General features: G+C 34.3%; 3 protein-coding genes across 3 annotated transcripts; all 3 read right to left on the reverse strand.

The window, feature by feature from the left end:
• Positions 1-8,102: 8,102 nt before the first annotated feature.
• On the reverse strand, positions 8,103-11,179 carry HELRODRAFT_158628 (hypothetical protein; the record flags this gene model as incomplete). The annotated part of the gene is made up of 5 exons (XM_009010636.1): positions 8,103-8,260; positions 9,852-9,924; positions 10,169-10,261; positions 11,013-11,062; positions 11,143-11,179. The coding sequence occupies 5 exons, from the start codon at positions 11,177-11,179 to the stop codon at positions 8,103-8,105; spliced, it is 411 nt and encodes a 136-aa protein (XP_009008884.1).
• Positions 11,180-18,765: 7,586 nt separating this feature from the next.
• Positions 18,766-18,927, reverse strand: HELRODRAFT_63553 (hypothetical protein; the record flags this gene model as incomplete). The annotated part of the gene is made up of 1 exon (XM_009010637.1): positions 18,766-18,927. A coding segment is annotated over one exon (162 nt), but the record flags the coding sequence as incomplete, so codon positions are not given.
• Positions 18,928-21,400: 2,473 nt separating this feature from the next.
• Positions 21,401-21,799, reverse strand: HELRODRAFT_152533 (hypothetical protein; the record flags this gene model as incomplete). The annotated part of the gene is made up of 1 exon (XM_009010638.1): positions 21,401-21,799. A coding segment is annotated over one exon (399 nt), but the record flags the coding sequence as incomplete, so codon positions are not given.
• Positions 21,800-24,229: the final 2,430 nt, after the last annotated feature.

A 24,229-nucleotide genomic window follows, 5' to 3' on the forward strand; every position in this document is an offset into this window, starting at 1 on the left:
CCGAGTGTAGACATCGCAAGTCGTTCCTTTGCACTTCTGCTACAATCTGTTCGGCCGAGAGGTTTTTCTAGTTATTCTAGTTATATGGTTTGGAGCGCATTAAAAATTATTTACGTCCTACAATGTTGGATGAAATGCTTGCTATCCTTAATTGTTTGCGCGCAGAAAAACATCTCATAACACAACATTTTTCTTTATTTTTTTTTACTCTCACTTTGTTTTTAGATGAATTCTACTTATTCACTAAATCTCTCTACTCTTTTTCTATTTCTTTCTATATCTCTGGTGACTTCAACTTGCACTTCAATAACTTATCATGTTCTTACACTCGTAGATTTAATGATATTTTGTCTTTTTTTAACTTAACACAATATTGTTCTTTTCCTACCCATATTTCTGGTAAAATTATTGATTTTATTATAGCTTCATCTTTTTCTAAGCCTATTAATATCTTTGCCAGCTCTATTCCTTATTCTGATCACCTCCTTATTGAATCTGTATTTTCATTAAATTTTCTTTCTTCAAATTCATCTATGTCTAGTCTATTTCTAAAAGATGCTGGTTTTCTCTTAATAAAGATATCTTTCTTCGATCTCTAACTGAAACTAATTTTGATACTACCTTATATTCTGATGTTGATGATTTTGTCTATGCTTTTAATATCTACATTACTTCTATTCTTGATAAGCTTATTCCTCTTAAATCTTTTACTTATAGGCTCTATTCTCGTAAGGCTCCTTGGTTCGATTATGCTTGTGTAGTAGCCAAGAGAAGTGTTAGAAGACTGGAGAAAGCCTATAAGTTAAATCCATCTAACTCTCTTTATTCTATCTATGAATCTGAATTGATTAATTATAAATATCTACTATTCTCTAAACACTCTACTTTTCTTAGAAATTCTATAACATCTGCTTCAACATCTAAAAATAGGTGGTCTGTTCTATCTAAACTTCTACATAAAAAATCCTCTCACTCATCTTTTTCTGCTCAACAGTTTCATGATTTTTTTGTAAATAAAATTACTTCTTTAAGAACATCTAATTCTAATTTTTCTTCTCATAACTTTACTAAACTTACTACTGAATCTTTTTCTGTATTTACTCCAATAAATCTTCTAGAACTTACTAAAATTATTAATTCTATGTCGTCTACAACCTGTTCTCTAGATCTACTTCCATCTAATTTAATTAAAGAATTTTTTTCAATATTAATATTATATCCAATCATTCTCAAATTAGTTAATTTATCTCTTTTTACTTCCAAATTTCCTACTTCTTGTAAGAATTCTATTGTTATTCCTATTCTTAAAAACTCATTCTTAGATCCTACCTCTTTATCTAATTAGGCCTGTTACTAATATTACTTTCATATCTAAAATAATAGAAAAAAGATTTTTTAATCAATTGTCATTTTATTTAAACGTTAACTTCTTGCTACCTGTATCTCAATCTGGTTTCAGACCTGCTCACAGTACCGAAACTTCTTCACTCAAAATACACAATGATATCCTTCTCTCTAGCGACAATAGTAATCTTACTCTTCTTCTAGCTCTTGACTTTTCCTCAGCTTTTGATACTGTTGATCATACTATTCTCTTGAGGCTGCTACATCTTTCTTGGTTTTCTTCTTATCTCTGTAATCGTTTTTCTTCTGTTGTTCTCAATAATTCTACTTTTAACTCCTCTACTCTTACTTTCGGTGTACCTCAGGGTTCTATCCTTGACCATCTTCTATTTATACTCTATACCTCTGAACTACCTCGTATTATTAATAACGTTTCTTTCTCTAGTCAACTATATGCTGATGATTCTTACATTTATACTTTTTTTCCTCCATCTAATCTCAATACTGTTCTTCATAATCTATCTCTATGTCTTTCTTCAATTATTGCTTGGTCTGACTCTATGTGTCTTAAACTTAATCCTTCTAAGTTTGAATTAATTTGTTTTAATAAATCTGAACACTCTATTACTATTTCTCCTATTATCTTACCTGATTCTAAAACTCTTGATGTCTCTCACAAGTTTCGTAGTCTAGGTTTTATCTTTGATTCTACTATATCTCTTTTTTCTCAGATTAATAGTGTCGCTAGAAGCTCTTAATTTCATCTACGTAGAATAAAAAACTTTTGCCTTTTTTTGATGATCCTACTCTTCTCCTTTTTACTTCCTTAGTCTTATCTAGGATTGATTATTGTAACTCGCTCTTCTATGGTCTTCCTGATTCTATACTCTATCCTTTAAGTAAAGCTTTTAACTCTGCTGCTCGTCTAGTTGCTCGTGCCTCTTTCTTTTCTCATATATCTCCATATCTTGTTCTTTTGCATTGGCTACCTATAAAATATAGAATTTTTAAAATTTGCACGTTTATAAGTCTCAATCTAAATTATTTCCCAAGTATTTATCAGATATATTAATTGAACCAAAACGCCTTGTTTACGATCGTCTTCTTGTTCTTGCTTCTTCTTAACTCGTGCTAAACACTCTTTTGCTTAATCTGCTTTTGCTTTTTCTAGCCCTTTTCTCTGGAACTCTCTACCTATTTCTCTGACTACTTATCCATCACTTACGAAGTTCAGAGCGGATCTCAAAACCCATCTGTTTTCAAAATTCATTGAGGAGCGCTGTTGAACATCGCGGAAATAGCGCTTTACAAGCTAATTGATTGATTGATTGATTGATTGAACATTTATCGGATATACCTACGAATTTCGTATACATTATTCATTACCCCTCCCCACAGTTTTGAAGTAACTTTTTATAGACTGTTTAACACAAATTCATTTTTTAATAATATTACACTACATAAATATTATTAAAGAATGTACATGATAAAAATGTATTAAAAATTTTCCTTTAATTTGAATTTAGTTTTCTTATATTATAAAGTTAATATGCAAAAGGTTATTTTGCTACTTTCATATATGTAGAATAAAGCTACTGTTGATGACAACATTTGTCGTATTGTTTAATAATGACAAAATATTTGTTATATTGTTTGAAAATGCCAAATGAACGTGTGTAGCATTTATTATCTTTGGTTGGTTTGTTATGAATTGAATTTACTTTGTGCGTAGTTTTGTAGTTTTTTAGTTTCTGTTTTATTTATTGACCAGGAAGTGTTAAAATTAATAAATTTTCGATTTGTTAAGTTACTATGATATAAATAAAAGATATACATTTTGTATTTTTAAATTAAGTGTCAATTTTTATTAAAAATAATTAATGATAATTCAATAGTCAATCAACCATCATATCAATTGATTAAAATTTATTAAAATATAAAATAAATTATTAATTTATAAATTATAATCAACAATTATATTATAATATAAATTAATAAAATTATCTACAATTATATAATTATAATATGTGTTTGCGTTGGTATTGCCTTTTCTTTTTCTTGGTCTGTCAATTTTTATTATTAAAAAGGATAAAGAGCTTGAACATTGAACAGGCTTGTTTGGACATTGTGAATCGGATGTTGTGTGATCCTTTTGATTTATTAAATCACGAAATTGGTTAGAATGTTATATTAAATTAATATTGAAATAGTTATATTATAAATTATAAATATTATAATTTGTGTATACTATATATATTTAAAAATTTTATATAAAAATAAATAAAAGATGGCTAAATCTAAAAGTTGGGTGCAATACATTCTCACCACACCAAAAAACAGCTATAAGTTGGGAGCATTACACATTAAGTTAAAAAACAGGAACTATACATTCTACCCATCACATGTTGAATAAAAAAGGAAACTATATATTGGGTATATTATACATATATTATATACAATCATCGTTTAGCGTCCAGAGACCCAGTTCTCCCAAGGTAGGATGTTGATTTCTTTGCCATCAATTTTTTGTGCCAAATTAAGCGATTAGTTGTATTCATTTCATTTAAATTTAGAGCTTTCATGTCTTGCTCGATTGTTTGTGACCAGGACTTCTTTGGACGGCCTTTGGGACGTGTGCCAGGTACTCCAACATCTGCAAGAGAAGTTATGGCACTGTTTCCACTTTGTTTGACATGACCAAACCACCGTAGACGATGTTGCTGGCATTCGTCCTTTATATCATCTAAACCAGCATGACGCAGGATTTCGGTAGATTTGATGTGGTCCTTCAGACTAATTCGTTGCATCCATCGGAACATTTTCATGTCAGTTAGTTGAAGTTGTTGTTCCAGTTTGGTTGTCATTGGTATGTTTCTGCACCATATAACAACACAGGATGTATCACAGATTTATAGTCTTGATCGTAATGGTAGTGGGATGTCACGCCACATCATTATAGAGGCAAGGAGATGCCATTTATTCCAGGCTGCACGTATGCTTCAGCTGTTCCAGTACAATCCAGAACATCCCCTAGATATTGAAACGATGTGACTTTCTCTATTTTAATGGCTTCAAAAACAGTGCTATTTCGAATTTGTTGTTGTGGATTGATGCAAGCAGGACAAACAAAATTGGACACTTTTGATAAAGTATCAATTATTTTTGAACAACGTTTGTGACACCACTGGTTATACTACTGACACTTGATTGAATTGTTACCTACAGCAGATTTACAAACTGAACAGGGCCATCGTCCAGTAGCTGTGGATTGGATGGGTTCACCAGTGTTCATTGCTTTGGTTTTGCTGATGTTGACTTTGAATTCATGATCGGCGAGTCTGGTGTTCCAATCTTCAAACATCTGTGCTGCATTCTGCTCAGACGTGACATCTGTGCATACCGGTTTTGTGATTTCTTCCATCACAGTTATAAATAAATGTGGACTAAGAATTAAGCCTTGGTGAACTCCAACGCCGATGTCAAATGCATCTGTATTTCCAACCGTTGTGTTGACAAGAGTCTTAGTATTCGTATACATTTCCAACACAAGTCGAACAAGATATTCTGGAATGAGTTGTCGACCTAGACTCTACCTGATTGCTTCATGGGTAACTCGATCAAATGCTTTTTCAAGGTCTACAAAAATGTGTGATAGTTGTTGATGCTTTGCAAGGTAATTCTCTTGCAGTTGCCGAAGGATGTGAATTGCATCAATTGTTGATTTCTCCGCTAGGAAACCAAATTGATAATTTCCGATTGTGATGCACGACATTAATCTTTTCTCAATGATTTTCTCGACAATTTTCAGGGAGTGTTCTAACAGACGTATACCTCAATATGATGAAGAGTTCAATGGATCACCTTTGCCTTTGTATAGCGGGACTGTCATGCTATAGTTCCATTTAGGCGGCATTGAGCTATTTCTCCACACATCACGGCAAAGTTGTAGTAACGTTTGGATACCTGCAGTACCAGATGCTTTGATAATGTCATTTGTGAGTCCAGAGAGCCCTGCTGCCTTTCCATCCTTCATAGCTTTCAGAGCTTCTGTAAGCTCCTCTACAGTGATGTCTAGAATCTGATCTTTGATGGGTGGAGCGTCAAAGTTGACATTGATGGGAATTGTTTCGTTTAACAGACGGTTGAAGTATTTTCTCCACTCTAGCTTGATCTCATCTTGTTCAAGAACCATCTCATTTTTGTCGTTTTTGATACATGAGGCACCAGCTATGTCTTTTTTCATACGCTTTGCTTGTTTTGCTTTATGATACAGAGATTTCATTTGTTCACCTTTGCTTTTAGTGAGCTACTCTCTACACTGATCTGTCCGAGCCATACCTACTTGACGTCTTACATGGTTGTTCTTCTCATGGAAAATTTTATGGTTATTTACAGACTTTGATTTTTGCCATTGCTTGTATGCAGCTTTTTTTTCAGCTATTGCATTTTGTACACTGTCATTCCACCACCAAGTGTCCCGTTCATGCTGACATTTTGTACCAGTTTTCCCACAAACTGTAGTTGCAGCGTTTATCAAAACGGTTTTGTATGTACTCCAATCTGTACCGGCTTGCGATTGGTGGTCTAACTTTGTTGTGACAATCTGTTGAAATTTTTCTCGATGAATATTGCTTCTCAGCATTTGTTTAGACTTATGTTTTGACAGCTCGACAACCAGGTCTGCCACAAGGAGGCTATGTTGGGCGACACATGATTCGACAGGTATAACTTTGACATTTTTGAATAGCCTTCGGTGTTGTTGCTTGACAGCGAACAAATCAATTTGCGTGGCTGATGGTCACTTTTGTATGTTATGAGATGTTCCAACCTCTTTCTAAAATATGTGTTCAGTAAACAAAACTTGTGACTTTTAGCAAACTCAAAGATGCGGTTGCCATCTTCATTCCGTTCTCCTTAGCCAAAACCGCCATGTACGCTGCCAAAACCATCTGTTTTCTTTCCAACGTGGCCATTGAAATCGCCTCCAATCAGGATTGTTTCAGATTTTGGTATTGTTGAGATGGTGTCAGAGAACGCAGCCAAGAAGTAATTTTTTATCTCTGTGGTGGGTATGCAGAAAAAATAATCATTGTTTGCTTTTCTAGGCAAAGCTTGATCCACATGAGACGTGAATTAATCCTTTTAATATTCAGTACTTCTTGGGCTAGCGGTTCTCTGACAAAAATTCCAACACTATTTTTGGCCGTCTTTTGACCATTCCAGAATAGTTTATATTTTTCTTTGTCTAAGTTGACATGACAAACACCATTCGATTTCCATCGGGTTTCCTGAAGGCAGCAAATGTCAATCCTTCTACGCTCGAGCATTTCTGCGATTTCCATGCTGCGGCCAGTCAGTGATCAAAAATTGAGCGTTCCAAGTCTAAGTACCATAGAGGGGCCGTTCTGAATTTTTCTGCAACATCCCTCCGCTATTGCATACTTCCCAGAGATTCTTGGCACCCCTTCATCACTTAAGGCCTGCTGGGGGCTATGGGCCGTTGTTTTTCTTTGTGATGGAATAGGAATAATTAGGGAAAAGTTTTTACATCCGGACACCCATCCTGACGACAACCGCCAGTTATAAGCGGTGGTCCTAGCTTTTTGCTCAAAAGCACGCAAGGCAGCGTGGATGCAGTTTTATGTCATGCCCAGGACTGTTATTCTAACCTACAGGTGACTTAGATAAAATTCCCACAACAGAAATAACACAAAAGAAATCACATCATTATATAAATCTAACAAACTTGCCATATTCACAACAAAAAAACAAAAAACTTAATTAATAAACAAAAAAAATGTTTTCTGATGCACCAGGAAAAACAAACGTTATCAAACACAAAAACGACTGTTGACAACTTAACAATATAACTGTAGAGGATCCTTTCCTTACCCAATGCCTAATATTGAAAATTTAATTGGAAAGCTGAAGTTCCAGATTTTTTACTACCTTAGATTTTTCACAAGCATATTGGCAAATACCAATAGATGAAAACTCGAAAGTTTCATAATTTCATATTAATATATTGAAGGAGCATCTGTCCAAAATAGCGCATGTCGAGCCATTACCATATGGACAGATAAATCAAGCATCTCTCACACCTTTTGGCAACTTCATTTTAAATTTCATGGCTTTTCAGCTAGCAAATGCCTAAAATACATTTAACAGAATAATGTCAAACCTATTTGGACAACGGTGAGACGTTTTCTATTTAGATGAAATTTGCATTTTTCACTCGACTTGGTAAGAGCTTGAAGTAATTGTTGTAACCCTTGAACGCTCGTTGCTATAAGCACACCAATGTTGTAACTTCAAGGATCTCTATATTTCCATCACCAGTGTTGTAACTTCCAACGATCGTCAAGTGTTCGTTATTCTATAGGTTCAAGATTTCTGATAAATGAAAACAACTGCTTCAAACGCAACCTTTGTTGAACGTTTATTTGAATGCCAATAGTAATAGAAACATTAAACTAAGTCAAGTAACTACATAAATCACAATTTAAACATCGCATCAAAACTCACTGGAAACCTCTCTTTCTAACCTCGCTGCTAAACTTTTTTCCGCAGGACCTTATACAGCCACTACGGTAGACTTTTAAAATCAAAAGAATACAAATATAGCAAAGATAACAAACAATCAAGATAACAAATAATATTTTTAAAACCTGAGCTATCGCTTTTGAGGTCATTTTTGTCCTTTATTTATTTTCATTTTTAACTTTTGTCAATTTATTTGGTTCAAAAAATTTCTGATCTTATTTTTCTAAATCATTTTCCATTTTGTTTGGTGATTTAGTAATCATCATGGATTTGTTTATATCATGTTTTTTCTTGTCCCCTTTTTTCTTCTCTTTCAATTTCACATTTACCAATTTTTGACTTTTTTTTTGAGCTAGGAATGACATCTTTGTGGCTGACACGGATTTTATTTATAAACTTGTTCACTTCTAATTTTTTATTTTCAATAGTTCAGGGTCACTGATTCTGATTACGAAGGTAATGCTCACTCACCTTTGAACAATGCCAACCTTGTATCATTGTAAAATGTTAAGATGACTTATATATATCGTAGCAGAAATAGCATTTCAAAGCATTTATTTATATGTTTATTTTTTATTCAACGTAGAAACAAGTCTTCAAGAGAAGTTGAAAAACATGAACTGTCAACCAGGTTTTAAGCCAGAAGAACGATTTCATATGTACATAATAGCTGTGAGAAATTTGAATGCTTCTCAAAAGTATTTTTTGTTATTAATTTAATTACATAAATACATATGCATTTATTTATTTATGCTTGTTCTTTTGACAGTTTCGTATGTGAGTTTCAAGCAAATTTTTTTAACAGAATGTAGTGATAAGGTGGAGGAAGTTTATTTAAATCATGCAATGAGGTAGAAGTTTATTGAATTCAAGTGATGAGCCAGAGTAAGTTCATTGAAATCATAATGATCGGGTGGAAATAGTTTATTAAAATCATGCGATGAGGGTAAGGAAATTTATTGAAATCATAATGATCAAGTAGAAATAGTTTATTGAAATCAAGGTTATGAGATGGAATTCAATTATGTGCGTTTTCTGATTCATTTCATTTTCATATAATATATTAAAAAATTATCCATGGTTTTATGAAATTTAGTTTTCACGATTATTATTTTTTTACATGAATTTTTCCATTTTTCAAATGTAAGATTTTTATGATTGCTCGGATTCTTATTTGTGATGGAGACTGATTAAATATTGTTTAATTGTTTTACTGAGCATTCTCACATTTTCAATTATTATTTATGGTCTAATTTTACATATCTCCGTTATAAAAATTCATATATTTTCATTTGTGTTTCTAAAATTAAAGAAAAGAACCAAATCATTTACTGAATGAAGCCAGAATACAAGGTACCTATTTGATGCATCATTTAATAACAAAACCAACTAAGCTTGGAAATGTTTTGCTGTACCTGTCTAAAGAGGATGAGGTGGTTAGTAGCGTTCTTGCAAATGTTCAATTGATTAACATTGCCATCCTTTAAAATTCTTTACCAAATTTATTAAAATTTTCGAAAATTTATATTCATTAACGTTTACTCTTTAGGTACTGATATTAATGTTTTCTGCAAAACTTAATACCTCAATGCAATAGAAATTAAAGATTAGTGAAAAAGATGGTATGGTTAATGTGTAAATATTGTTATAACCGACCCCTTGAACTTGTAGGGTATGGTTATTTCTCTCTACGTGGATTCTTGACTCCTGAACAGACTTATTTCAGATGAACTTTATCAGAAAGAAAACAGTGCTGGCAATCACTTGTGTGTATTGCTGTAATCAATCACTCATTTATTCAATCGTTAAAATCGTTAGAATACAGCACAAAAACTAATCAACAGGTGAGTCACGGAATACAACTAATCGTCAATAATTAAGCTTCTCTTTTCAAGCTAATTACATTGAGTTCTCTAGTCTCGGTATTCTTTACTGAAGTGAGTTTCCCGCTATAAAAATCTTACTTCTGTCATCAGTGTGTAATCTCCTGAAGATCCCACTTCTAACACCAGTGCTGTAACCTCCTCGACCTCGTAACTACCAACACCGATGTTATTGCTTCAGTACTCGCTATATCTCCAACACCGGATTGTAGCTTCCAACGATAGTCGTTTATCCGTAGGTTCAAGATTTCCGATAGATGAACACAACTACTTTGAACGCAAACTAAGTTGAACGTTTATTTAATACCAGCAGTAATAGAAACAATAAATTAATCCAAATAACTACGTAAAATCACATTAATCATTTTTACGTCAACTGTACTCCGTCTTCTTCTTACCTGTTCTCCTCTCTCTGTCTGTCTGTGTGTGTCTTTTTGTGTCTCTTCTCTGCTCTCGAATCCTGCTTCGGCGTTGTTTATATAGCTACCGATCTGCTTGTAAATGTGTTTATGCAATTTCTAACTATTAGTTCTTATCTCGATCTCCCGTCTGTAACAGTATGTATAAAAGGGAATTGTTATTAAGACTTAATTATATTAAAATGTTGATATTATTAAGGTTTTAACGTAAGATACTGAAAAATGTTGAAAAAAATTAATAAATTAAAACTTCTTTTTAACTTTCGTAAATTATTTAATAATTTTATAGGGATAACATCATAGTTTAGGTGTGCTTTTAAAGAGAAAGTCTTTACATTATGGGCATTTAAGCAAACTCACATGTTTGCCTGGTTAAGTGCGGTAGGCATTAAAATAAACCTTCATACAATTATTTGCATGTATTTTAGCATGTGATTTAACAAGTAGACATTAAAATAAACCATACATTTATTGCACGTTTCTTAACACGTAACATGCAAGCTTTAAAATAAACTTCTATGCATTTTTTGCAAGTATTTTACCATGCAATTTTACCCTACTTAACATCAAACTGCTAATTGTGATCTTTATATAATGTTAGTAACTTTTATGGCATTTAATATTTGTCAATCACAAAATGTAAAGCCATTTAGATCGGTAGTTTTCCAAATTTAATTTTTTTTTAAATTTAAACTTTCTTTTAATGAAAATCAACCTTTTCATAGGTTAAGGTTTTCAAAAACCTTTATTTACAAAATTTCAAACCAATCTATTTTTTATCATTAAATTTTAAATAATTTTCACCCTCCCCTTTAACACTGACCCTTTCCAAGGGCGGGCAAGTTAAAAGCATGCCCAAGTTTTCCGCTGTACCTAAAAACCTTTATATACAAAATTTCAGTTTTCAGCTTTAGTATCTATGAAAAAATTTCAATCTTTCCTTCAAAACCGACCCTTTCCGAAAGCGGAGCGGGTTACAAGCTTGTCCATGCTCCCTACTGTATATATGTTCAATATTTTAAAGTAACCTGTTTGTCAGCCATGAAATTTATCAAAATGTTTCCTACCTACGTTCCAAAACGATCCTTTTTGAGTGCAAAGGGAATAAAATGTAAAATCTGTAGAAAGTTAATATTTTTTACTTAAAAAATCCGCACACACACACACACACACACATATATATATATATACATATATATATATATATTTATATGTTTATATATTTATATATATGTTTACAATATTCTATAAATTCTACCGAATGTTTGGCGTTAATATGTTTGTAGTTCGTTTTTTCGATTTTTCTCACTAAAGTTTTTTGGTGAACGTTTAGTTTATTAAAATTCAAAATAAACTTATTTTTCGAATTCATGCTGCAAATAAGGCCATATTTCGATTCCGAATGAATCATCGGCAGTGCTCCTTGCTGTATATATAGGGAAATATTGACTTTGTCAAGATTAACTTTGACGTTGTAAAAATTAACTTTGGTGTTGTAAAATTGAACTTTGATGCGAATTAGGTGTCAGGTTTCTTAATTGGCTGGTCATCTTTTTTGGTCTCCTTTTCTTCATCGATAGCATCATATTCTTCTTTGTCACTATTTACGATGCTAGTTTTTATTACTTCTTTGTTTTCGTTGTTGGTTAAGCGCCGGGTTGGAAGTGAGGTTGTCATTTTTTGTTGTATATTTATTTTTGGTTGATTGATGTCAATTAGGACTGCTTCTGCAATTTTAAGATGCGTGTAGTTGCTGTTCTGGTATATTACTTTGGTGTTGCTGTCGAGGATTTCACGGCTAATTGTGATTGATTGTGTTGAGTCCAAATGAGATTTGATAGCACCACTCTGTTTATGCATCGTAAGCCTTCTAGTCAGTGAGGTAGTTGTAATCCCGATATATGAGTCATGTTGACGTGCACAGCCGTCAAAGGGGCAATTAAATTCATATATTACGTGATTACGCTTTAACTCAGAGTTATCTGCAGTTGTTTTTCAGTATTAGGTGAGACGTCTTTTTATTGTTGTAATAAATTCGTCTTTTTATTGTTGTAATAAATTCGGAGTTTAAAGTTACTTTAGTGAGAAAAATCGAAAAAACGAACTACAAACATATTAACGCCAAACATTCGGTAGAATTTATAGAATATTGTAAAAATTATGGTCTATTACCAACATTTATATATATATATATAAACATATGTAAAAACAATGCTATGACGTCATCTTGGCGCAACTGTAAAGAACAGAGTGTGATTTTAAAGCATTAGTTAATTTTTTTTCTATGAAAAGTCGACATATTTAGTTTTTGGTCTGTAGCAAAAATCTGTGGATGAATTTTCACAAAATTTTACAAAAACCATCCTTTTTATATCCTATTCGGTAATTTTCATTAGAATCTGTTTAGCGATTTTGGTGTCCATAGCTGATATATAAACATATACACATTACACACATGCATTTATACATACACACTTTCATTTATATATACATATATTTTTATAAATAATATATATATATATATATATTATTTTTATAAAGAAAAAACTTAATATAGCGTTCGTTATAGCAGTTTTCACAAACGCTATCAAATTATAACCAATATTCATATTAAAATGGCAAGAATGAAAAGGTTTGAGCTATAATAAAAAAGTTATGTCTTTAATTGTCTTTTAAATTCAGCAATGTTCATTCCAGGCATTCTGAGGGCTGACGGCAAGCCGTTCTATAGGACACAGCAAAATCACGTGATCCAATCTTTAGCTGTCTATGAGGGACCACAAGAATGTTCGAATCGTCAGACCTCAGACGCATACCAGATGCGGTCGGCGCTTTTAATTTCAGTTTATCTGATAAATATTTTGGAGCCAGACCGTTTAGTGATTTAAAAACTGTGACAGATTTTAAGAACAACTCTTTTATTTATAGGCAACCAATGCAAATTATTCAGGATCGGTGTAGCAGGCAGTACGGTTTTGAATCGATTGCAGAATTTTGATAGATCTGGCCGGGAGTCCATAAAACAAACCATTGCAGTGAGTGACCAACGCCAGAGTCTGCATTGCGTCTTTGCATTGCGTCTTTATCAAGTGATTTTCGAATTTGTTTCATTCTTCTAATTTGTGCCAGGCATGATATAGAGATCATTTTTAAATGAGATTTCATTTTTGGTTTTGAATCAATTATAAAAACTAGGTTCGACACTGCTTCACAGAAATCTATTTTTTGATCATTCATAACAACAGAATTTATACCCAAGCCTGCCAACTGTTACCAGGTATCAATAGGAAGAAATTTTGTTTTACCCTGATTAAGCTTCAATTCATTTCTCGACATCCACAGATTAACCTCAGATATACATTCAATGAATCTCTTAATCTCGTATTGGAATAACTTCGGTTTACCTGATAACATAATTTGAATGTCGTCTGCATATGCATGGCTTGTAAAATCTTAAGAATCAAGTATCTTCAACTCATCATATGTATAACAGATCCCTGCGGCACACCAGAGAAAACCACACTGACGTAGGACGTACTCCCGTTGAACGAAACCTGCTATGTTTGGCCAATCAGGTAGCTTCTGAGCCGATTTATTATCTTTCCAGATATTCCAAAACTTTGACGCAGCCTGAGCAGTGACATTTCATGATTGACACAGTCGAAAGTCGAACCCATGCCCAAAAATGCCAACAAGGAAAGGTTTTGAGCATAAACCCTTGAGAACATATAGGTAGCAGGGCAGTTTCAGTGGAGTGAAATCGTCTAAAACCGGATTGATGTGCAGGCATAAGATTATTATCATTCAAATGAGCAAGCAATTGTCTCGACACCATTCTTTTAATGAGTTTTGATATAAAGAAAAGATTACTGATAGGTCGATAATTAGATCTGCATCACTTTTTTCAACAACGGCACAACAGTTGCATGTTTACAACGTGTAGGGAAACAACCTACCCTCATGCTCAAATTTATCAGACTGGTTATAAATGGACAGAGCAATTCAAAATGATTTTAAAGAAACGCGTTGGTAAAATATTCAGATAACAGAACTTTGTAAGTGAAAGAAGCACTTCTTTTCTGACATCAGCCTCAGACATCGCCAGAAAAGTCGAAAACAACTGCTGACATCCATGATTATCACTGTTTAGACAAGACTGATTTTCAGTGTCAGTCCTCTGTTTTATCATTTTAATTTTTTCAATAAAAGTCATGAACTGGCCAGCATTAAGATCATTGAATTCGCGTTTAGCGCCTTCACAGTGACTGTTTAGAAAAATTTTATTAACCACTCTCCACAAGCTTTTTGGAGTTTTACTGTTTTCATTGACAACTTTCTTTCAATATACTTTAAGTTTGTTTGAATAAATTTCAGCTTTTCCTTTAAGGGCCAATATCCATTCATTTTTATCTGGTAATTTATGACTATTTCTGAAAATCCTTTTTTTTTCTACATTTCCGTTTTGAAGCCTTGCAATCATCATTAAACCACGGTGCAACATGATAGCGTTCAGGCAGCACTGGTACAAGAGGAACAACCTTATCAACAATTTTCTTTAATTCGTCACTGAATACGTCAAATACAGCATTTACATCATCAGTTTTACACGGTCTGGACACTGGAGACTCAAGTACTTACACCCTTTTCCACCACACACATCATGATTTTAGATTTTATATTGACACTTACCATAATAACGTTTATTACATGCATATCTAAAACAACTTTCAGCGTTTACTCTATCAAAATCATCACAACCACCAGTGCCATCTCTCTCTATCAAACTTTTTCTTTCAGTTTTTGTTCCCTCCGAAACTTGACTGTTTTCCATCTTCCCGAAGACCCCTTCACTCTGAATGAAAAATACTTTACAGATTTCTGCTTTTTTGCATCGTTGATCAATTTCTTCAACTCATCTCTCTGATCATTTGAAAGGTCGTGACTGAGCCAAACACCTTTTAGCACATCATCCAACAATTTCATTCTTGATTTCAACGTTAATCACATCAATGTTTTTTTAACCTCTTTGCTTACTATATCGGCCCATGATGTACTGACTCCACCACTGCCCGTACGCATCTCATCGACAGCGTGATTAATGTTGCTTATTTTTTCATCATTCGATTTTACTGCACACCTGATATTTCGGAGCTCCGATTCTATAATTTTATTGGCATCAGCCAATCCATCAATTTTAATCACCAATTCCTTGTATTTCTTTTAACCGTCTTTGCGAACAGATCCGTGTTTATTTCCGTTGATGATTTGGTGTCTGGAGAAACATTGTTACATGTATCACAAAGTCACTTGAAATTATTATACTTCTGAATGAAACAGTACACATCATCTGGTATTAACGTAAGATTTGAAACACAACCGCAACGAATACAGCTGAAGTTTTTCAACGAATATGGTTTTGGCCTTGCACGTGTACTCATTTCAAGTTTAATTGTTTACAAAAGTTGCTATACAGTTTGTAAGAAATCAATGCAGAAATAACACAGCATGAATAAACAAATACAACTTGTAGTAAACTATCCTATTTGTACCTATAACTTCAACTTTATTACTATGCTTATTTAAATCAGGTTTTCCACTAAATTAAAGTAAATAACATAAATTGGAATAAAATTAACAAATAATATATTTCGATAAAAAAATTATATAAATTTTTTTGTCTAAATTTTTTCTATTAGATGCAACCAAATTTAATTAAACCACTATATTGTTACAGACGTGAAATCGAGATAAAAACTAATATTTAGAAATTGCGTGAACCGCTTGCAAATTAATTAGAAGACGTAAATAATTAGAATGGTTGTTAATTCATATGACACGTCATGTGACACATTTACAAGCAGATCGGTAGCTATATAAAAAACGCAAAAGCAAGATTCGGGAGGGAAACACACAGGGAGAAAAAAAAAGAACGAGAATTAAGAAGAGGTCAGAAGAAGTTTCAAGCAGGAAAAAGAGTCCTATTATCGCAGAGATATTTTGTGTGGGTACTGCAAGCAGATTAGCGATAACGCCCGAGGAAAAGTTTATCACGCAGAGTTCTACAAGCGGTCTAGAGGGAATTACGATAATCTTCCGAGAAGCGAATAATGAGGATTTACGGCCAAAAAACATCTGACGAGAGAAGCTTAATTATTGACGATTAGTTTTATCCCGTGATTTACCTGTTGATTAGTTATTGTGCTGTATTCTAACGATTTTAACGATTGAATAAACGAGAATAAACGAAGCAATACACACAAGTGATTGCCAGCACTGTTTTCTTTCTGATAAAGTTCATCTGAAATAAGTCTGTTCAGGAGTCAAAAATCTACGTAGAGAGAAATAACCATACCCTACAAGTTCAAGGGGTCGGTTATAATTATGAAAATTCTAGATAATCAAGAAAAGCTCGGAGCAGAAACGAAACCAGCCCATAACCCGATAACTAAATATACCACTTGAAATTATTATACTATATAAATAACAACAACAACACACGTTTAGACGACATTTTCTCCGAGATCGGGGGTTGCCGTTTGGTTTTACCTATGATGAAACCGAAATACCCCTCGACGTCATTCACATCTGTCACTCGCCTCAGTATCACGCAACCCCGCTTTCCCCCTGTCCTTCTCCACCTGCTCTCTCCATCTCAACCGCTGACGACCCCTTCCTACCACTCCTTCAACCTCGAACTCCAACGCTCGCCTAATCCCGACCCTATCATCCCTTCTCAACACATGTCCATACCACCGCAATCTCGATCTCCTTATCAATGTCACAATGTCCTCATTCAGTCCCATCATCGACATCAGCTCTGTACTACTCCTATCCTTCACTTTAATCCCACACATCATCCTCACCATAGCTCTTTCAGCCCTCTGCAGTACACTTTCCTCCTCTCTCCTCAACACCCAAGTTTCACAATCATATACCATCGCTGCTCTCACACATGCTTTTTATACCCTCCCTTTCATCTTCACTGACCATTTCTTTTCACACAATACCCCACCAAGTTCAATTTACAATGCTAGTTTTTATTACTTCTTTGTTTTCATTAACAACTTAATTAGGGACAGTGAATAGTGACAAAGAAGAATATGATGCTATCGATGAAGAAAAGGAGACCAAAGAAGATGACTAGCCAATAAAGAAACCTGACACCTAATTTCCATCTAAATTCACTTTGACAAAGTCAATCTCCATCTAAATTCATTTTGACAAAGTCAATATTTCCCTATATAAACGGCAGAAAGCACTGATGATGATTCATTCGGAATCGAAATATGGCCTTATTTGCAGCATTAATTCGGAAAATAAGTTTATTTTGAATTTTAATAAACTAAACGTTCACCAAAAAACTTTAGTGAGAAAAATTGAAAAAACGAACTACAAACATATTAACGCCAAACATTCGGTAGAATTTATAGAATGTTGTAAATATATATATATATATATATATATATATATATATATATACACACATATATGTATGGTATGTAGCTATATGATCCGTCATATACAATTATATAGTATTTACACGTGCACAAGTTCTTTTACACAAAGGTCAGCTGTTGTTATTATGTGTTATGTATGCTTAGCTTTTAACTTAATGAACTTAATGACATAAAATTAATTGAATTCAATGAAATTTTTTTTTCTATTTATAACATTTTTAAATGTCGATAGACGGTTAAATCCGGCCCTAAATTCGGGCACCAATTCGGCCGGATTTGAAAAAAAGCCGGATTTTGGCCGGAGCCGGGATCGAACTTCGGTGCATCCCTAATATATATATATATATATATATATATATATATATATATATATATATAGCTTTTGTTCAATAAAAACGTAAACATCTTGCGTCCAGCAGTATTTATACATTGCATATAAAACTTACCTATGCTGTGGTGACAAATGTATCATAAGATTCTATATTATTACTGACAGTTTTACACAGTGACAGATGAAATTACGAACAAAGTGCTGACTGAAGACATTATCAACGAAATAAGCACCGTTACACGTTTAACGTTCCTGGACAATGCATACAATAGCCTCAACGACACGATCTCGCAATATTGGTCGGTAGCAACATCTTTTTTATACAATTAAATAAATCCTGCTTAGATCGATTTAAAACGATTTTTTTATATATATTTATGTTTATATATTATTATTATTTTTTGTTCGTTAAACACGGTCTAAGCCGGTTTACAGATGATTTAAGGGCCCATCTGAGTCCAAAAGATATCCGAGAAATTTTTTAAGGATATGCGCTGTTCCATGTTGTTGTTATTATTATTATTGTTAATTAATTAATTAACTGACCCGGCGTACTTCGTAACGCCTTACAAATAATAGCTGTTCAGGCGCATTGTGCTAAATGACAAAAAGTGTGTTTTAAATTAATTTAATAATTAATTGAATATCGAAATACGAATAAATTTTAAATGAAAGCTAAAGATTATACAATGTCTTTTATCATTTCATTAAGTGTGTAAATATAAAGATTTTTAGGTGTGCCAACTCGTGAGCAAGATATAATTGTCCGCGGGAAAAGCACTCTTTTTCTAAATGTAAACCAACAACATAAAAAGATTGCTCTGGGGCTTAGTGATTGCAAAGGCAAGACGGGAAGGAAATTGTGGTCGTTTGAAGTTGAAGGGCAAATCGGTAGAAATCATTGGTATTCGTTGAAGTAAAACATTTTCTTCTTTGAGTCTACCACTCAACTACTGCCTCGATCAAATTTGGTGTCAGTTTTCTTATTGTTAGTCTAGTTCTATCGAACAAACTTTGGTGAATTTATATTTCGTGAGAGTATTGTTGGTGATCCTTTTTTTAATATTAATAGGTGTGGTGGCATCCTTGGAGACTCCGTCGAATTAGAAATTCTACTGGATAATTTGTTGCTCAGTCATCTCAGTATCAATTGATTTACATTTGTTATTTATATTCTAAAAATGAATCTTCAAGCTGTGTTTTTGAAAAGTATGGGTGTCGGAATCGCATTCATTTTTAATACTGATATGCGAAACTTGGTAGTGGAACGAGACTGTGCAAAATGCTATTGCCAGTAAGAAAGCAGTTTCAAACAATGGCAAAAGATGAAGACTGATGAAGATCGAAAGACATACCGATCAAAGAACACAGAAGCGAAATGTCAGGTTACGATAGCTCGTGCAAATCAATGCCGAATAGCAAATCTGGCCAAAGACTGAAAAAGGATATAGTTGGTGCCACATGCATAAAGAATAATAAAGACACTATAATAACCTTGTAGAATGAAGTGAAGGATCACTGGAAGGATTACTTCGATCAATTATTGAATGAAACAAACCCTATTGGGTTGGTATTTGATGCATTTCCGGTGGAAGGACCAATTCAGGACATCACAGCTGAGGAGCTTACGGATGCGTTGAAGGCAATGAAGGTGAATAAAGCGGCTGGTCCGTCTGGATTTACTAATGATATCATGATGGCATCTGGTGGGGCAGGCTTCAGAGCCCTTTTACACATCTAGTAAATCGATACTACCAGTGGAATGGAACAGTAGCACAACTGTGCCGATATATAGAAGAAAAGAAAATCAACTGAAATACTCCTCATATCGGGGTATACGTCTTCTGGAACATCCCCTGAAAGTTATTGAAAAAGTCATTGAGAGAAGACGGTTGTCATGCGTTTCAATAGGTGGTTACCAGTGCGGCTTCATGGCAGGGAGATCCACCATTGATGCTATCTAGATCATTCGTCAACTACAGGAAAAATACATGGCAATGCAAAAGCGACTGTTCCATGTCTATGTGGACTTGGAAAAGGCTTTTGACTTAACACCTCGTGAGGCAATCAGGTGTAGTCTACGTAAACAACTTGTTCTCGAATATCTGGCTCGGCTTGTTATGGCAACGTACTCTAACACAAAACTTTGGTCAGCACAACAGCCGGCAACACGAATGAATTTGATATTAAGTCGGCGTCCATCAGGGATCAATATTCAGCCCCCTGCTCTTCATCACGGTGATGGGAGAAATAACCGAACCGATATGCTCAGATAACATATGGAATGTGATATATGCAGCTGATATCGTCCTGACGGCAGCCTTGGAACAAGATGCAGCCAGAAAGTTTGAGGTCTGAAATATCCAGCTCGCCGAACACGGGCTAAAGGTAAACCTTGACAAAACAAAAACTATAATCACCAGTGGTACCGCTGAGCCTGTGGTCTCTGGTCACTGGCAATGTTTGGTGTGTGGGGCTGGAGTTGGAAGCAACTCGATCAAATGCCTACGATGTCAGCAGTTGTGTCACAAACGATGCTCGAGAATTACCGACTCACTAAGGAAAGTGACTGATTGCGTATGCCTCGCCGGCATCAACCCGCGACAACGGAGTCCAGATAATGATACGATTACTCGGATTGAAACTGTTACTTCATTTCAGTATTTGGGAGATATGCTAGATTGTACTGGAACAGCTGATGCCGCCGTTCGTGAACGCATACGTGCGGCAGATGGGATCTTTTTGCCTCGATACTAGTGTGGCGTAGCATTCTTCTACCGCTGCGCCTAGAGCTATACAACTCAGCTAACTCAGCGAACTTCTGGAATTCAACAGACATTGACTTTTGCCAGTGCTCGAATGCAGCTATCTTTTCAGCTATTGCATTTTGTACACTGTCAATCCACCACCAAGTGTCCTGTTCATGCTGACGTTTGTACCATTTTTCCCACAAACTGTAGTTGCAGCGTTTATCAAAACGGTTTTGTTTGTACTCCAATATATACTGGATTGCGATTGGTGGTCTAACTGTGTGGGGACAATCTGTTGAAATTTTTCTTGATGAATTTTGCTTTTCAGCCTCCACGTTTTGATTCTCCGAGGCATTTGTTTAGACTTATGTTTTGACAGTTCGACAACCAGGTCTGCCACAAGGAGGCTATGTTGGGCGACACATGATTCGCCAGGTATAACTTTGACATTTTTTAATAGCCTTCGGTATTGTTGCTTGACAGCGAAGAAATCAATTTGCGTAGCTGATGGTCCACTTTTGTATGTTATGAGATGTTCCAACCTCTTTTTAAAATATGTGTTTAATAAACCTAACCCGTGACTTTCAGCAAACTCAAAGATGCGGTTGCCATCTTCATTCCGTTTTCCATAGCCAAAACCGCCATGCACATTGTCAAAACCATCTGTTTTCTCTCCAACGTGGCCATTGAGATCGCCTCCAATCAAGATTGTTTCAGATTTTGGTATTGTTGAGATGGTGTCAGAGAACGCAGCCCAAAAGTCATTTTTTATCTCTTCTAATTCGCCCGTCTGTGGTGCGTATGCAAAAAAAATAGTCATTGTTTGCTTTTCTAGGCGAATCTTGATCCACATGAGACGTGAGTTAATCCTTTTAATATCCAGTACTTCTTGGGCTAGCGGTTCTTTGACAAAAATTCCAACACTATTTTTGGCCGTCTTTTGACCATTCCAGAATAGTTTATATTTTTCTTTGTCTGAGTTGATATGACAGACACCATTCGATTTCCATCGGGTCTCCTGAAGGCAGCAGATGTCAATCCTTCTACGCTCGAGCATTTCTGCGATTTCCATGCTGCGGCAAGTCAGTGATACTGTAGAGGGGCCATTCTGAATTTTTCTGCAACATCCCTCAGCTATTGCATACTTCCCATGGATTCTTAGCACCCCTTGACCACTTAAGGCCTGCTGGGGACTAGGAGTTGTTTTTTTTGTTATGGCATAGAATAATTTAGGGGAAATTTTTTACATCCGGACACCCATCCTGACAACAACCACCAGTTATAAGCGGTGGGCCTAGCCTTTTTTCTCAAAAGCACGCAAAGCAGCGTGGATGCAGTTTTATGTCATACCCACGACAGTGGTCAAGGAAGATCTCTTCAGCAATTCGTAGATGACTGTGATTCTTGTTACCGTATTTTATACTAGTATAGTTTACTAATATCTCTCTTGATGGGATCATTTGATGTATGGTTTCCAGATGAGTTATATTGAGTGTTTCTTACGAGTGCATCCGTCAAGAGAACATTTAAAATCATATATTCGGTGATTTCATTCCAGGGTTGAATTTTGGGGAGGTGTACAATTAGTCTTTATTATCAGGTTTGCCGTTTTTGCATTTTGATAATGAATCCTCAGATTTACACTTAATCGTCTGCATTTCTAGGCTTCATGTTTTTAATTATAGTTTTCTTTAGAACAGATTCATCTGTTTTAAATGCAGGTGACATGTAGTTTCTGTAGTAGAAAATTATATTCTCGCCTTGTTTGGTTATGTTGTATGGTATCTTAGATGGCAGCTGTTTTGTAGTTGTTGTTGACTAGATCTTAGGTGATTCTAGCTAGTTCTGCCTCGCTGTCGCTTATTGAAGTATGTGAATCCTCTATTTAAAAATGCGTTTATATTTTTATGTGCACTCACTTATTCTATTTAGATATATCCCTTTGTTTGTTTTTTTCACATAGACCGTTCTTTGTGAAAGAAACAATCATGAACGCCAATGATTTTCTTATTACTTTCAATAAATTGGATAATAGCTATAAAATTACTGTTAGAAATATTGAAAAGTTCAACCGTAAACTTTCAAAAGCTAAAAATTTGGTAGATTTTATTAAATACGTATATATATATATATATATATATATATATATATATATATATATATATATATATATATATGTGTGTGTGTGTGTGTGTGTGCGCGCGCGCACGTGTGTGTGTGTGTGTGTGTGTGTATTTATTTATCTATCTATTTTTTAGTCAAGCATTCACGGGAAACTACCAGAGGAAGACATTCTTCAGTCCTGAAGATGTGCCATTGTTTGAAGGCCTCAGCAGCAAAACATGGAACTTAATATTGAATCATTTTCTTTTTTTTATTGTCACTTCACTTAACGTTTTTCTCTTTTTATTATGATCAGCCCGGCGTTGAATGGTTGTGCGTGTTATAATCAAAATTAATTTAATTATTTGCAAGTGCGTCATGTATGTGTGTATATAAATGTATATTTTTTAAGTTTGTAAAAGTTTTGGCGTTATTTTTTCATTAGTATTTTAAAGGTGTTTAAAATTTTATTTTTTTAATTTAAAAAAAACATGTCTGTTATTATAGTGCGTTGTTCAAAAATTTAAATAATCTAAATAACATTTTATTTAGAAACATTGAAAGTATTAATAAAAAAAATTATTATTGTTTCAAATTCTGTAGACTTCATCAAAAAAGTTTTGACTTTGGTGCATCGTGATTATGTTATATCTATGTATTTATGTATGCGTGCGTGTATGTGTGTATTTATATAATGTATGTATGTCGATATGTAGGGATGTGTATATGTCTATACGCAATTATGTATATGACCATTCGTTGATTAACTAGCCGTGGGTTTTAATCATTGTCAAGTTCCGCTATGCTCTGTTAATGGGTCACGCGCAGAAAGTTAATTTAAACCCATTCATTGCACATCTGCTGCTTAGTACACTTCATAAGCATCATCAGTAAGAAAAATTGAATATTGAAAAAAAGACGCTGTGGCCGCAGCCGAAGACAAAAAAGCTAGGGTGCCGAGCCAGCCACGTCGCCAAATCCCAGACCTCCCAAACTTATAGGTAGCAATACTCAAAACCAACAGAATGAAGGTAGACTGACAGGCATTATCAAATCTAATGATAGCTCTTTAGAAAGTTCAGGCGATGTTCTCAAAAAATACAGATGTCTAGGCAAAAGAGCCGCTTGAATTAGTAATGACGAGTCATGCTTATAAATTATTGTCAACCTTAACAAAATAAACCTGAATCTTTAAATTTACCCTCCCAAAATTTATAGTGACTTGAGCCCATGAAGAAAATTGAACCAAGAAACAGCGGGTTATTTATTCAGTGTTGTTTGTTAAATAATGAGAGGATTGCTATCTGTTTTAGCGAAACTCTTCCCAGTACATCCAATAGCTATTGATCTGATGTCGCCATCCTTTTTCTGCAGAGCTACCAACCTTCTTCCAAATTGG

The sequence above is a fragment of the Helobdella robusta genome (genome assembly GCF_000326865.2).
Source record: "Helobdella robusta unplaced genomic scaffold HELROscaffold_1, whole genome shotgun sequence".
Lineage (NCBI taxonomy): Eukaryota > Metazoa > Annelida > Clitellata > Rhynchobdellida > Glossiphoniidae > Helobdella > Helobdella robusta.